This window comes from Parasteatoda tepidariorum, chromosome 2 (genome assembly GCF_043381705.1).
Source record: "Parasteatoda tepidariorum isolate YZ-2023 chromosome 2, CAS_Ptep_4.0, whole genome shotgun sequence".
Taxonomy (NCBI): domain Eukaryota; kingdom Metazoa; phylum Arthropoda; class Arachnida; order Araneae; family Theridiidae; genus Parasteatoda; species Parasteatoda tepidariorum.
The window spans coordinates 26,287,628-26,302,072 of record NC_092205.1 but is presented as its reverse complement, the minus strand read 5'-3'; the positions used below and the strand labels follow the sequence as shown (position 1 = coordinate 26,302,072).

General features: G+C 29.4%; 2 protein-coding genes across 3 annotated transcripts; one reads left to right on the top strand and one right to left on the bottom strand.

The window, feature by feature from the left end:
* Nucleotides 1-2,842: 2,842 nt before the first annotated feature.
* On the bottom strand, nucleotides 2,843-10,344 carry LOC107446250 (glutaredoxin). Of its 2 annotated transcripts, XM_016060848.3 has the most exons (5): nucleotides 10,176-10,344; nucleotides 9,950-10,077; nucleotides 7,862-7,922; nucleotides 4,620-4,784; nucleotides 2,843-4,354 (listed from the first exon to the last, which is right to left on the bottom strand). In XM_016060848.3, exons 2-4 carry the CDS (start codon nucleotides 10,064-10,066, stop codon nucleotides 4,633-4,635), a joined length of 330 nt encoding a protein of 109 aa, XP_015916334.2. In that variant the 5' UTR covers nucleotides 10,067-10,077; nucleotides 10,176-10,344; the 3' UTR covers nucleotides 2,843-4,354; nucleotides 4,620-4,632. The 2 variants fall into 2 exon arrangements, with proteins under 2 accessions (XP_015916334.2, XP_071033452.1); XM_071177351.1 differs by having other exon boundaries at nucleotides 2,843-4,784; nucleotides 10,157-10,343.
* A 41-nt stretch (nucleotides 10,345-10,385) lies between these two features.
* On the top strand, nucleotides 10,386-13,680 carry LOC107446249 (uncharacterized). The gene has a single exon (XM_016060847.3). It carries the CDS (start codon nucleotides 10,744-10,746, stop codon nucleotides 11,812-11,814), a length of 1,071 nt encoding a protein of 356 aa, XP_015916333.1. The 5' UTR covers nucleotides 10,386-10,743; the 3' UTR covers nucleotides 11,815-13,680.
* The last annotated feature ends 765 nt before the right edge of the window (nucleotides 13,681-14,445 follow it).

Below are 14,445 nucleotides of genomic sequence, written 5' to 3'. Positions count from 1 at the left end.
GGCATTGTCCTGCTGAAAAACCAGCCCAGGGCGCTGCAAAAGGAACAGTGGAAAAACAGGTCTTAGGATGTCGTCGACGTACCGCTGTGCATTAAATGTACCTCTAATGACGACCAAAGGGGTCCGGCTGTCAAAGGAAATGGCACGCCAGATCATAATGCCTTGTTGGGGGCCTGTGAGGCGTGCAATAGTGAAGGCAGGATCCCCCCTCTGCGTCTCCAGACACGTCTTCGATGATCGTCAGGACACAGTTGGAAGCGGGATTCGTCGCTAAAATACGTCCCCAGTCGGCATCATTCCAGCCATATCTGTTCAAAACATTCATGCATACGAAATTTCAATGGGATGATTGCTTTTTGGTGTGTCGATTTTTTTTGTTATAGAGTGTAGTTAGAATTTCAACAAAAGAGGAAAGAATGCATATCTTGCATTACTTTCTAAGTATTCTGTTACTATCACTCTGTTATCAGTCACCTGCAAATTCATTTCAAAAGAAGAATGGAAAACTCATTCACCTCCCCTTTTTTATTCAAACATAATTTATCATGAATAAGTGTCAGAAGACCAACTGAATAAATTGCGCAACTCAATGAATCAGTTGAAATCTAAAAATAGAACCCTTGAAACATCAATGTTCCTAAAAATTCCCTTTAAACTAATGTTTTAACTTCAAAATAAAATTTCGAATTCAGAGCTTAAGAGAGGGTTATGTTACCCTTTTAGAAAGTTTTAAGTATCGTAATAGTATTATTACATTATTAAAATTGGATTCTTGATATTTTAAATTATAAATAGGATAAAAATTTAAAAATTAAAAGGCTAAAAATACTTCATTATGTAAATTTTTAATACTTAAAAAATATTGTTTCGATTTAACTGCTCATTAAATTCAAACTCAAGGTCCATATTCCATTTTTGGAACATTGGCATGCAAACAATTAAAAATTATATTTTATATGGATTTATCTTAGGATAAACGAGCTTTATAATAGTGTGCAAAAACGTTTTGATTCGATTGAATAGTTTCAGACAGGGTTACCACTCAAATCTGGAAAAAAAATTCCCTGTACATATTATACACAATATATTAAGAGGAAACAACAATTACTGTTGTGTGAACTATATTGGACTAACTATATTTATTGGTTTTAATTGCTGGAAAAACAATTGAACATACTTAAATAAATCTAAAGTAAATGAAATAGTTTAGTACTAGGAGGCTTCGCCCCCTGCTCGCTGGCGCTCGCCAACCCCCAGAACTTGTTTCGCAGTTCATTTCGGATTGCTTCGCAATCAGATGCTCGCTCATTGGATACGTTCTAAACGTCTAGCTTTTGTATACTTTTTTGAACACTGAAGTTCTGAAAACTTTTCACTGTAGAAAATTCTAAACCTGTGCATTTCAATATTAATTTGAAATTGCGAACAGTTCACAAATTTTTCTTAATCACACTATCTAAATTTCAGTTGTTGAGAAAAGTAACTGTTGTAAGTTTCGTTTTAGAGTCTTTCCCACCAGAGGGCTAAAACCATGCGTTGTAAAACAATATGAAATAGTACTGAACGCCGGATGAAAAGCATCGGCTTCGATTAATATAATTTTGTGAGAATTTTTTTGATAATTCACCCGATTAGACATATGATGCTCACTGCGTGCTCTTGCGCGCCGAAGCCTATCAATTAAAACGTATTAGCGTTTTATATAATATTAGAAATTACATTTTGAAATGTGTTTCACTAAAGTAGCCAAACAGAAGAAATCATTCAAAGGGAAGTTTTTAAGCCTGACAGTGTTGTTAGATGCTTTAANTATTAGCGTTTTATATAATATAGATAGCTGAAAGGTTAAATATCCCATAGATTACGCTTTGAGAGGTCACCCTTTTTTAAAAGACAAAAATAAGGTACAAAATTCCTTATATTTTCCTAGTTAGTTAAGAAAAAAAATCAAAATTCCCTGTTATTTTAGATTTTTAAATTCCCTGTGGAGTGATAACCCTGACAGAATATATAGCAACTTTTGTAAAAAGTGAAATTAACAATAAAGGGGGTCAAACATATGCCCACTACTCTAATTAAACTGTATTATTTAAATTGCGGCTACCCACAACATTTTTAGGGTAAAGAAAACTGCGGGGGAATAATCATTCCTTCAAACCAAATATGGTTTTATGTTTTTGTCTGTATTCTAAAATATAGCTAGCACAAATTATTTAGCACTTTTAAGGTTGGCCCTTCAAATTAGTTAAATTGCATCGATAATTAGATAAAAAAAATTATTAAGGTGTTCCGTTTTAATTATGTGTACTGGACATCCAGATAGCTGTCTAATATTTAGGATTTTTCGAGCATTTTTTTATGATAGAAGTAATTAAATTTTATCTTCACTGTTTCATTCTTGATTTTATAAATTCATATGATTCCAACTACATATTAAAAAATATATATATGNAAAATCCTAAAATCTTATGAGGAGAAAAAATTTTTTTTTAAAAAATAGCGGGAAAATTAATCGAATTTCGTTCCGGTTTTTTGGTTTTCCGGTTTTCTGATTTCCGGATAACGGGTTCTGTACTGTATATAGATCAAACATTTATATAACTGCGTGACAGAAAAATGATTGCATTGAAGCTCTGACAAATCATAAAAGATAATATTGCCTAGAATTGAATATTCAGTTCTTTTTTGCTACCACTTGGAGAAATCATTATTGTAAGGAGAAAAAGTTGGAAGTATGCATTTATTTTACATATAAATGAATCTACTTAAAGTTTAACAATTAAATTTAAAAACACAGTTTCGCCCACCCTACCTTATGTGTAACGAAATAAGGAAACAAATCTTAGGAAAATAAAAAGCTTTATTTTGAGGCAAATAAATACACAACAAAAAACTTTTTCAACATTTTAAAACTGATTCCAGTAAATGTTTATCGATATTCTACTGCTATTAGAATTACAATTTAATTTTAGAACATATCATTGAATTTTATTTTCTGCACTTTTTTTCACTCAGTAAATCAGGAATGAAAATGGACAAAAATAAAAATAAAAAAAAGGTGAACTTTTACAACACACTTACTGGGAGGAGGGGGATATAATACTATGATATGGATGAGATACATAAAGGCTCTCTGCCAGGAGATTTTTATTTGGCAAGCATTTAGAATTATTTGGCAAGTATTAGAAATGGCAGTGAAATTTAAATTTTTCTTAAATATAATTTTAAAATTTTGACCACTACTATATTAAAGAAAATTAAGCAATTATAGGAAGTCGCAGCTTAATTATCATTTCAAATTAATTATCGGTTATTCATTTTAAATTAAAACAGTTGCCAACATTCATCTCAATATTTTCTGATAAAGTGTTACTTACAATTTTAGTCACTTTGACTGTTTTAATTAACCAACCAAACTTGAATTTATTTTCTTGTCAGTAGCATCAATAGTACACACTTTGTGTTTGCCTTTCAAATTGACTAGTATCGTTAAAATACGTTCATCTTACTCATAGCTGCGAAGTTGTTAAAAACAAAAATAGGAACATAAAGCCTGATAAGCCAATCAGGGGTAATTGTGACATAAAAAAATCAAGATATCCATATACTTCAAAGTTAACGTAATTCAATCAACGCATTTCAAATTAAGCATAATTTTTTTGAGCCAACAGTTTTAATAAAATTACTTACTAATGAAGAATATCACATCTTTAAAGCATTTTATTCAAAAATTTAAAAAATTGAGAGGAAAAAAAACAGATTTCCACTTTATTTCCTCTTTGCATCACATCAGAAAAATAATAACTAAGATGATAATAATAGCATGATATGTTTATAATAAGTGTGAAATTATTTTAGGCCGTTTCATTTCAGTACTACTTAATTATAATATATATTAAATTTCAGATAAAAAAAATGCTTTACTGTAGCAAACTAATCAAAATATCTCACAACACGTAAAAATAATCATTACAAAATTATTTTTTAAGTCATTTGTAAATGCACGCTCTTATAATATTTATCAATACCTTTACATAGGAAGACAAACATATTTTAGTTCTGAATTATAAAAAATAAAAAAAACAGAGGAACTCTAAGAAACTGTAAAACAGACTAACATTTACAAATTTGGCACTAATATTTGGTACATCTACAGGTATATAAGTAAACATCTATAACTTGAGTAAAGCCTTTAATTTTCCACTTTCATGTGGAACCATGGTTTTTTAAGTCATTTATCAAAATACTCTTATAATATAATATAATAATAAAAAATAAAAAAAACAGAGGAACTCTAAGAAACTGTAAAACAGACTTACATTTTCAAATTTGGCACTAATATTTGGTACATCTACATAAGTAAACATATATAACTTGAGTAAAGTCGTAAATTTTCCACTTTCATGTGCAACCTTGATGTCATCACATGATTTTTAAGTCATTTGTAAATGCACACTCTTATAATATTTATCAATACCTTTACATAGGAAGACGAACATATTTTAGTTCAGAATTATAAAAAAATCAAAAAAATAGAGAAACTCTAAGAAACTGTAAAACAGACTAACATTCATAAATTTGGCACTAATATTTGGTACATCTATATAAGTAAACATCTATATAAGTAAACATCTATAACTTGAGTAAAGCCTCTAATTTTCCACTTTCATGTGCAGCCATGGTGTCATCACATCCGCCCACATGCTCTTCGTTGATGAACACCTGGGGAACACTTCTTCTTCCTGCTTTCTTTGCCATCGCGTCTTGCATCGCAGAACCATTCTCTGTTAAATGTGGAAAAAAGTTTTCAAAATACATGCTTATTTATAATTCCTGCCAAAATTTCAGAAAACTATGGTAACAAAACTAAGCCAATTACTGCAAAAAACAAACCTTGCACTAAACACAGTTAAGTAGTATGGAGTTTTTGGCAAAAAAGCAACCCTACAACTAAGTTTATAATATGCAACTAATTGAGGGTTAAAAGTTAGATTGATGAAGTCAGAACCAATATCCTTGAGGTATGAGAAAAAGGATATAGTGAGTGTTATTTCCAATTAATTAATTGCATGATGGGTTGAAGCTATTGAAATGGTTGTTAAATCTACTGTAATGGATTCGTAACATGCCTAACAGTGGGAAGCTTTAAATAATCGAAACATTGTGGCGTAGGTTCATTTAACAAGAGAAAGTTATGTGTGTGTGACCAATATGCTAGTGATTTAGAAAATAATTTCAATTTAATTTACAGCCCAACAGGTGTTCTATGTGTGAACCCTTCATCATACAGAATATATCTATGTGATTATCCAGTTTTTGCTCAGTTCAATTCAGCATTGTAATATAAATGGTAATGACAATGTGTTTAATTCTTTTATGAAGTTTAGGTAAATCACATTGCAAAGGGATTGAAAAAAGGACACATACGAGGCTATTTACATAGACCTACAAGGGCAATAATTGGATTATCTCATTAACGCATGCTATGTGGCAAAAGGGTCTCATATAGAACACCTTTAAGGGCTGTTAATAAAAATTGAATTGTGGCTGCATTGAATGCAAGAATTGTTTCACCTATATTGATCATCTGAAACCTTAAGGCAATTACAGATAATCCTCTAAACTTTACAAAAAAAGGAGAGAGGAAAGATTTAATACAAAAAACCACATAAAAGTAATCTAAATCTAGTAGATATAAATTTCCTTAAAAGAGAAAAAATATATGCTACCAAAAATATATAACACAAAAAGCTTTTTGGTAACCCTTCAAGGCAGGATTTTTATTAAACAAATTCATACTTTTTTTAATTACTTTGTATCAATTTAGTTCAAAATTAAAGTAAAATATTATAGTTTTCATTTTAATAATTTATTGTTGTAAAATACAGCATTGAACACTGTTGTTTTTTTCTGCGTTAAAGATAAATTCTTCCAATCGCATCTAACTTCTAAACAATTTTTAAGATTTGCAGTTATTTAGATTGAAGAGAAACAGATTTATAACATTGAAATTTCTTTAATTTATAAAATTAATTCTTGATAAATTTCTGAATATGAATTTTAAAAAAAAATTCTAACCACTTTCTTTGGATTTTATATTTTACAACAAATATAATTCAGATAATCTAATAGATTTTTCTTAGTAACTATAAGAATGTTTTTTATAGCCAAAAAACACCATAATGTATTTTTGCTAGTAATTAAAATATCAGACGAAAAAATGTATAAAAGGAAGAGTGGTGTTCGATCTGCACCAAATGATTATGTTCCTAAATTCATAATTTTGATAAGAAAATAAGAAATTTAGAATTTCTACAAAAAAGAAAACAAAAAAATACAGTTAAAATTTATATAAAATGAAATTTGTTTATACTCTTAATTCTATTTGTAACATAAGTACATAATTTATTATAAGAATTATTTATTTAAATTGTGAATGAAGTGATGACCAAAATAGATTAGAAACTAATTTTGGCATTGGTCTCAAAAGTTATCCAATGCTTGAGAGTTTTTAAAAATAAAAAAGAAAGAAAAAACAGAGAAATTTTGACTAAAAAATGAGAAACAAGAAAATCTAGTAAAGTTCGCAGCTACATAAGAAAGCATTAGTAAAGGAATACTTAGAAAGAGTTTCTTTGCATTCATGAAATAAAGTTCAATGGAATAAGCCCTATCCATTTTTGAATGATCATCTTAAATCTAAACGCAAACTTTAAGACTTAAAGAAAAAGAAATAAAATTTATTTTCTTAACAAACTTCTAATCACTAGATAGCACAAGACATAAAAAATAAAGGCGTTGTTAATTAGATAACGGAAAATCGTGCTTGATATTCTTAGTAGTTTTAAATTTTTTTTACATGAAAAAGTAATATAAAATTATGTAGTTTTAGATAGGTAAGTTACTTAGAACAGTACGTTTGTCTGTGTTAAGCTATTAACCCCAGCTAAGTTTTATCCCGTTCCAATTAGGTGATGGTTTCATACTTTACATGTTTTGAAAGATAATGCGAATTAAAGTAAATGTTCACTATTAGCTTATTAGTGAAAATTAAACAAAGATGAATTAAAGCATATTTTGATTCCTCCTTTTAGACAGTTTGGTCCTTAGGAGGAAAGGGACTTTTACTGTTCAGAATCAAAAATTTTTTAATTAATGAAAATTAAATCTGTAAGAAAACTTTGCTTTTATAATATATTAATGTATAAGAAATTAGCCTTATTTTAATAGTATAAATTTCATTTCATTATTTTCTTACCANTGGTTGAAAGAATGTGAGTAATTTTTTCACAATTTCACGAAGAACGGACCTTTCACAAAATGTCTGGACAGACCCCTGATTAGTGAAAATTAAACAAAGATGAATTAAAGCATATTTTGATTCCCTCTTTTAGACAGTTCGGTCCTTAGGAGGAAAGGGACATTTACTGTTCAGAATCAACAATTTTTTGATTAATGAAATTTAAATCTGTAAGAAAACTTTGCTTTTATAATATATTGATGTATAAGAAATTAGCCTTATTTTAATAGTATAAATTTCATTTCATTATTTTCTTACCAAAAAGTAGAATTTATATTATTTGACACTTAAATGTATTCAACCTACAAAATTTCATTTGTATTTTTAAATGCTATGTAAAAGGAATAGTAAAACAAAATACAATAGCACATGCAAAGTTTTTAAAAAGTGAAAATTTTTTACATTTTTTTAGCTTTTGCGACAAACTTTAAAAGATTTCAGAAATAACAAACAATTGTAAATTATAACTAATATATATTTTGAACATATTCTATACTGAAATGAATATATGAATTCTATATTTCACAATACTGAGAATACATAAAATAAATGTCAAAATACCTATTACATCTAGATCTATTGCGTGATAATCAACTCCTAAACTTTTAAATAAGTCCTTCACCTAAAAATAAATAAATACATGAACATTTGTTAAGAAAAGAAATATTTTTAATGAATTATACAAAGACATATTCGTTTTACTTAAGACACAACTTTAATAAAAGAAAAAAAACATGATTTATTGAAAACTTCACTGTATACAGAGTAGCAAATTTTTTGGGGGGATTTATGCAACAAATCTTTCTAGCACTAATATCTTTCTGCAAGATACTTTGAATAATAACTAATATACATGTCATAAATTAAATTTAAAGTAACAGAAACTTTGTATTTACGAAAAAAAAAAAACCTATTAGGATCTTTAATAAAATTTTATATTGTTTTTTTTTGTTTTTTTTTAATAAATATGTAATATTTCTTTATTCTAATATCATGGGCGATATCCTCACAATTTGTACTAACACACTAATTATTTCTTTTTTCGCATTTCGTAAATCATCATCACATAAAAAATAATCAAAATCGTAAAAGAAAAGAAAATCAATGTTTTTTTATATTTATTTTTCCCAAATAAGAATTTAAAAAAATCACAAGCATTTCTTCCCCTCTGATGAGTGAAAAAGGCATCTTTTGAATATAATTCAGGAAGGAAAAAATCTTTCAAAAATTTCTGCAGAAAAGAAATTTTTTGGTTCAATATTCTTTATATTTCATTCTTCTCAAATAAGAATCGAAAAAATTGTGAACATTTCTTTCCTCTCCGATGGGCCAAAAAGGCATCCTTTAAATATAATTTAAGAGAAAAAAAAATTTTGAAAGTTTTTGCAGAAAAGAAAACCAAAATTTTTTACTTTCTAAAGGAAAATTCTTTCTGCAAGAACTTTGTAACGTTCTGCGACAATGGGGACTATAAATAGGAACGTCAATGTACAAAACCCGACAATCCATAAAATGCATACTCATTGTATAGTCAACTAAAAAATTGAATGGCAATGAATGGAATCAATGGAAATCATGAAAAGCAAAATAATACATATTTTGACACATTCTCTAGGCTTTAGTATTAAATAAGGCATTCTCTAGGCTTTAATATTAAAGTATGAAATAATTAATATTTTGCACAATGCCAAGGTAATATAAACAGACTATGCATGCTAAATGCATTTACTAACAAATAATCATTCTTGTATTTAATAATCTGCCTGGAAAAAACCAAATATTTTGCAGAATGCTGACATTTCATACTGGGACAGTAATCTATATCTATTTATATTAAGTGCTTTTTCAAAAACTATAAAAAATAAAATTAATTAAGATATAACAAGCTCTATTCAATCAAGAAAAAACAGCAAAACACTAAACTTTGAACCTTAACACAAACTTCTACAACACAAAATATTGTATTGCAAAACTTTTTTTTCAAACTTCTGAATAATTTAAATAGTTTATTTGTTATAACTCCACTCTCTAAAGACTTTTCTTGAATAATCTTAGGAATTATTTATTGAGACTAAAGAAATTGCGATATTTGAAATGAATTTGTCAGAATTCAAATTTAAAGAGATGCACTCCTAAAATATGTATGAATAGGTAAGATTATCTGACAATAACATTTTAAAAAAAACTGTTAATTTGATGAATCTATAAGAAATTGACACTTGTGAGGAAGTGGTTACTGTGGGTGATAATGTTTGAATTTTGAAAAATTGGAAATATTAAAGTTGAAGATACATTGAAAGAAGAAGTTGGGGAACCAAAACTTTCAGTAAAATATTGCAGCAAATGAAAAAGCACAAATAAATACATGTTGTACAATTTTAAAAATGACAGTACAATATTATTTTCATTAAATAATAAAAAATATTCAACATTTTTTTCCATGTTAATTTCTGTTCCCCTCTGTTCGTGTCAACTACTATAAAGGGATTTTTAACAAGAAATTTTTTTAATAAAAAACGTATATCCTTATGGACTATCCATGGATATCTTTCAAGTTCTTATGATGCTTTTTGGAGGGTTTTCCGGGGGGGGGGGAGGGAACTGAAGTCACCAAAAGTTGGAATTATCAAATTTCATAATCGCACTTACTTTTATACAATGAGGACACCTTGATTTACTGAAAATCATAACTTTGTGGGTCTTCACATAATTTTCAACATCAGCAAGCAATTTTTCATCGACGTGCATAGCAGACATATTGCCCATATATTCAACAACTGTAAAATAGGAGATCAAATACATAAAATGTTACTGAGTTCCTTAATAGAATAAATTACGATTAACATTATACTATACCGGCAATTACTATACATACCTTGCAGACTGCTTAATTAACAAAAAAAGGTTGATCACAAGATACGATGGAGATTAAACGTTTTATACGGAACAATCTTTAGCAGTTTTCTTGGCTAAGTAATACTTAAAAGAAAAGAGATAGTTTTAAACGAAAACTCAGAAAACTTATAATTTCTTATCATTTGAAAATATAAACAACTCTAGGGTCGTTAAGTTGACAGTTAGAAAATAATTTTAAAAAATACATTAAATTAATCTGGCAATATCCTTGAAAAACAATAGTGGAAAAGCTAGTTTTTGTTCTTGTTTCAGCAAAGAACTTCAACTTTAACTAAAATTTGTTTACTCTCGTCTTTTGTGATGTTTTTCCTCCCTACATTATTTTAACTATAATAAAAGGCTCTTTTTTTACTATTATCTCTTCAAGAACAAAAATATGTCAGCAACTACCCTCTGTACTTACGATTGTAGGCCAAGAAATTTCAAACTGCGAATTCATATCTGTACCAATTTTCACGTGATTGTTTCGCCTTCAACCGAAAACCATGGATGAATTAATTGTCATGTATATTCATCGGTTTCTGTGAATGGAACAGATGAAAACAAAACGATTTGCTCTTTTCCTTGCTTGTATTCTATGCATTACCATCCTCGTTCTCCTCTATGGAGATCTCCCCGTGCAGCCATCTATACAAAATTTAGTGTCTGAAACACAGACACGAATAACTGATTGGAAAGCATTCAAAATCAGCAAAGATGTGAGGAAACCTGATCCAGAAGAAAAATATCTTAAGCAGCTTGGATTTCTTACCGATAAACCTCGTTTATATCCAAACACAGGCTGGGTGAACTCTTCTTTACCAGTTTTTGTAACCACCGTTCCTCCAAGTGATCTCCAATATATCCTAACCTTTTTGAAATCATTTCAACATTTTTTTCCGAATTCTGTTCTTTTCATCTACGACTTGGGTCTGAATCCGACAGACAGCTCTCTTATCAGCGGGATTTGCAACAACACATCCACTTGTGTTTTGAGGACATTTGATTTTGATGCATATCCTTCTCATGTACGGAATTTACAACTATATGCATATAGGCCAATAATCATTCAAGAAGTTTTGAATGAAGCTGGAGCCATTGTTGTAATTGACGTTCGATTTACATTGATATCTGGAGAACTCCATAAATTGATGAGCCATGCTGAGAAAACTGGTGTGATTTCCTGGACTATAAATCAGCCAACATCTGCTCTGACGCATCCTCGTATGTTTGATTATTTCCATACACAGCAAGAAAAGTTCTTTTTTCATCGTATGGTCGAGCCTAATCATATGATATTGTTAAATACGGAACACATACATTTCAGGCTCATGTTCCCATGGGTGAAATGTGCCCTTGTACCAAACTGTATTGCTCCCATTGGCGCTCAAAACTCTGGGTGTAGATTTGATAAGAAACCACTCTATCGTTATACTGGCTGCCATCGTTACGATACGTCTGCGTTGAATGTAGTACTTGGCCTTATGTTTGACTTTTCTTCTAGTCATTATGCCGCAAAAGAAGAAGATAAGTTTTTCCATCTTATCGATTTTGATAAAGAACTACCTTTAGATTCTGAGAAAAATTCCACTTTATTTCCAGATTTCATGAAACTATAAATTTCTGGTCAAATTTTCAAAAATGAAATTTAGAGGAATTTTGATGTCATGCTACATTTATTTTTGCACATTTGGCTTCAACACTAATGGCGAAAAAAAAAACCAGGTGTATTTTCACGCTACTAATTACCTAGTATAGGGATGTAACGGGATGGTTGCCTACGTGTTATTCCTTTGATTTGATAGATTTTTGCCATTTTGAATATTTAGAACTGTTCTGGAATCTGCTAATTTAACAATTCTTATTAACTGATTTAAATGTTACACCTAGCGACTTGTATTCACCTGATTTAAAAATCTGCATACAGTGATTCCAATTCAAGCGATTTACAAATGCAATATAACGATTTGTACTTGCGTGTTTTTAATCTTGGTATTGCAATTCTTATTTATGTCAATTTAAAATCCAATTTTGTGATTCGTATTCACGTGGTTGTACTATCAAATATCGATTTTCCCATGTATACGTAATATAAAAACTATATATCATATTCACACAATCTAAAAATTATGTATCGTGATTTATATTTGCGCAATTTAAAAAATCAATATCGTATTTGTATTTTTGCATTTCTAAAATCCGATATTGTGATTCTTGTAAGAAATTAGTTTTATCTTGAATTAGCAGGGATCTGTCCGTTTAGCGGTACCTTCACAAATTCAACTTTAGGAAAAACGGTAGTTTCACAAATTCAATTTTAGGAAAAACGGTAGTTTCACAAAATACTTTCTCTTAAATTTTTATTTTTGTATCCCTTAAGAAACGATAAATCCATATTTTTGTGTTGATTTTTTAGTATAATTTTTAATTTTTCACAAATTATGTCTAAATTTTCACAAAATAGGTACCTCTCAGAAAAACCTAGACAGACCCCTGATTAGTTACTATAAGGGTGTGATATTCTTTATTTAATTTCATTTATAACTGTTCTTTCAAAGAATGTTAAATATGATACATTTATGGTATATAAATTGATATCAATTTTTTGCTCTTAACATTTTCAAGGTTTTTCATTTTGAGTCACAATCTCCCCTGCTATTAACCTACCTAAACAACCACTTGTGATTTTAAATGTGTATTTTGATAAGTATCTTTAAGTAATTTAGAGAATTAAGTTGATTTAAATAAATTCATTTAAAGGAATTATAACAATTATCTAGTCAGAATTATCACAACGAAGGACATAAATAAATTGATGTCTTTTATAATCTTATGATTATCAAATTGGTCTGTCTAGGTTTTTCTGTGAAGTACCTATTTTGTGAAAATTTAGACATAATTTGTGAAAATTAAAAATTACTTTAAAAAGTCAACACTAAAATGTGGTAAAAATATGGTTTATAATACAAAAATAAAATTTAAAAAAAAGGTATTTTGTGAAATTTTTCCTAAAGTTGAATTTATGATTGTATCGCCAAACGGTAGTAAATTTGGCCTGGACAGACCCCTGATGATGATAGTTATAATTTACAATTATATAAATAAATATATTTAATGAAAAGTGATTTTATTGATAGATATTTATAAAATTCTGCACTATTCCCAAATTTTATAATATTTATTGCTCATTCAATTATTTATTATTTTGATTACGCATTAAAACTAGTGTGAGTATTAAAAACCTTTTGACAGTGTCATTAATGTTTCTTAAATCACCACATATAGAGATTATGAATTATATACCGAAAATTAAGTCTCGTATATTTTGGAAATACAATAGATGGTTAACTATGTAAAGCTAAATATGGATGGCGCTAGGGGTTAAAATTTGTCATAAGACTTCCCGGTTGCTATATTTACGCCTGAACTTGAAAAAATGCACCATCCAGTACATGTAATATTTACAGCATAACTTGTTTTTTTTTTTTCAATCCAACTTTCAATGAAACAAGTAATAATTGAATTCAGAAAACTCTGCAAGCCTGGTATGATGCTACTCAAAAAAAAAATTATCGAACTTACTAATTTACTCAAATATATCCAAATAAGGGATAACATTCAAAACATGGCTAACCTTAAACAGGGTTGCCACTCCACAGGGAAAACCTGGAAAATACAGGTAATTTATAAATCACCAAAAATAGCAGGGAAAATGCAGGGAATTTTGATTTTTTCTTTACAAACTGGGAAAATACAGGGAATTTTGTTTCTAATTTTTGTCTTTTAAAAAATGGTGNTGTCATATCATGATGAACAAGATTTACATAGGAACTTGTGTCCGAAAATTAAAACTGAGACCGCTGGAGGGCGATAAGTGCAGGTTTGGATATGGAGAAAAAATTGATATTGATAGCGGTGTTAATATGATTTTTATTATAAAACATCATTACATTACAGCAGATGCTCAAAATTCCTTCCTTTCGCCACAATGCACGTTTCACAGCGTCGGCGCATGAATGCACGAACCCGTTCAAATTGGCCAGGAGTGTCACGGACACGTGCTGCCGCTTCCGCGATCCTGGCGATAAGATCCATGTCCAATGTTACGGGTGTCTCGTACACTATGGACTTCATGTCCAGAGGAGTCAGACCGGGGGATCGCGGCGGCCATGGAACTGGTCTGCCTCTACCGATCCAGCGATTAGGATAAATCCTATCGAGGTATTCTCGAACAGCGTAGCTAAAGTGGG

Coding starts and splice junctions, on each gene's coding strand:
- LOC107446250 (XM_016060848.3), bottom strand. CDS start 10,066: ATGGGCAATATGTCTGCTATGCACGTCGATGAAAAATTGCTTGCTGAT. Junction 7,923..9,949: donor GGTGTCCTCATTGTATAAAA/GTAAGTGCGATT, acceptor ATTTATTTTTAG/GTGAAGGACTTATTTAAAAG. Junction 4,785..7,861: donor AATAGATCTAGATGTAATAG/GTATTTTGACAT, acceptor CACATTTAACAG/AGAATGGTTCTGCGATGCAA.
- LOC107446249 (XM_016060847.3), top strand. CDS start 10,744: ATGGAACAGATGAAAACAAAACGATTTGCTCTTTTCCTTGCTTGTATT.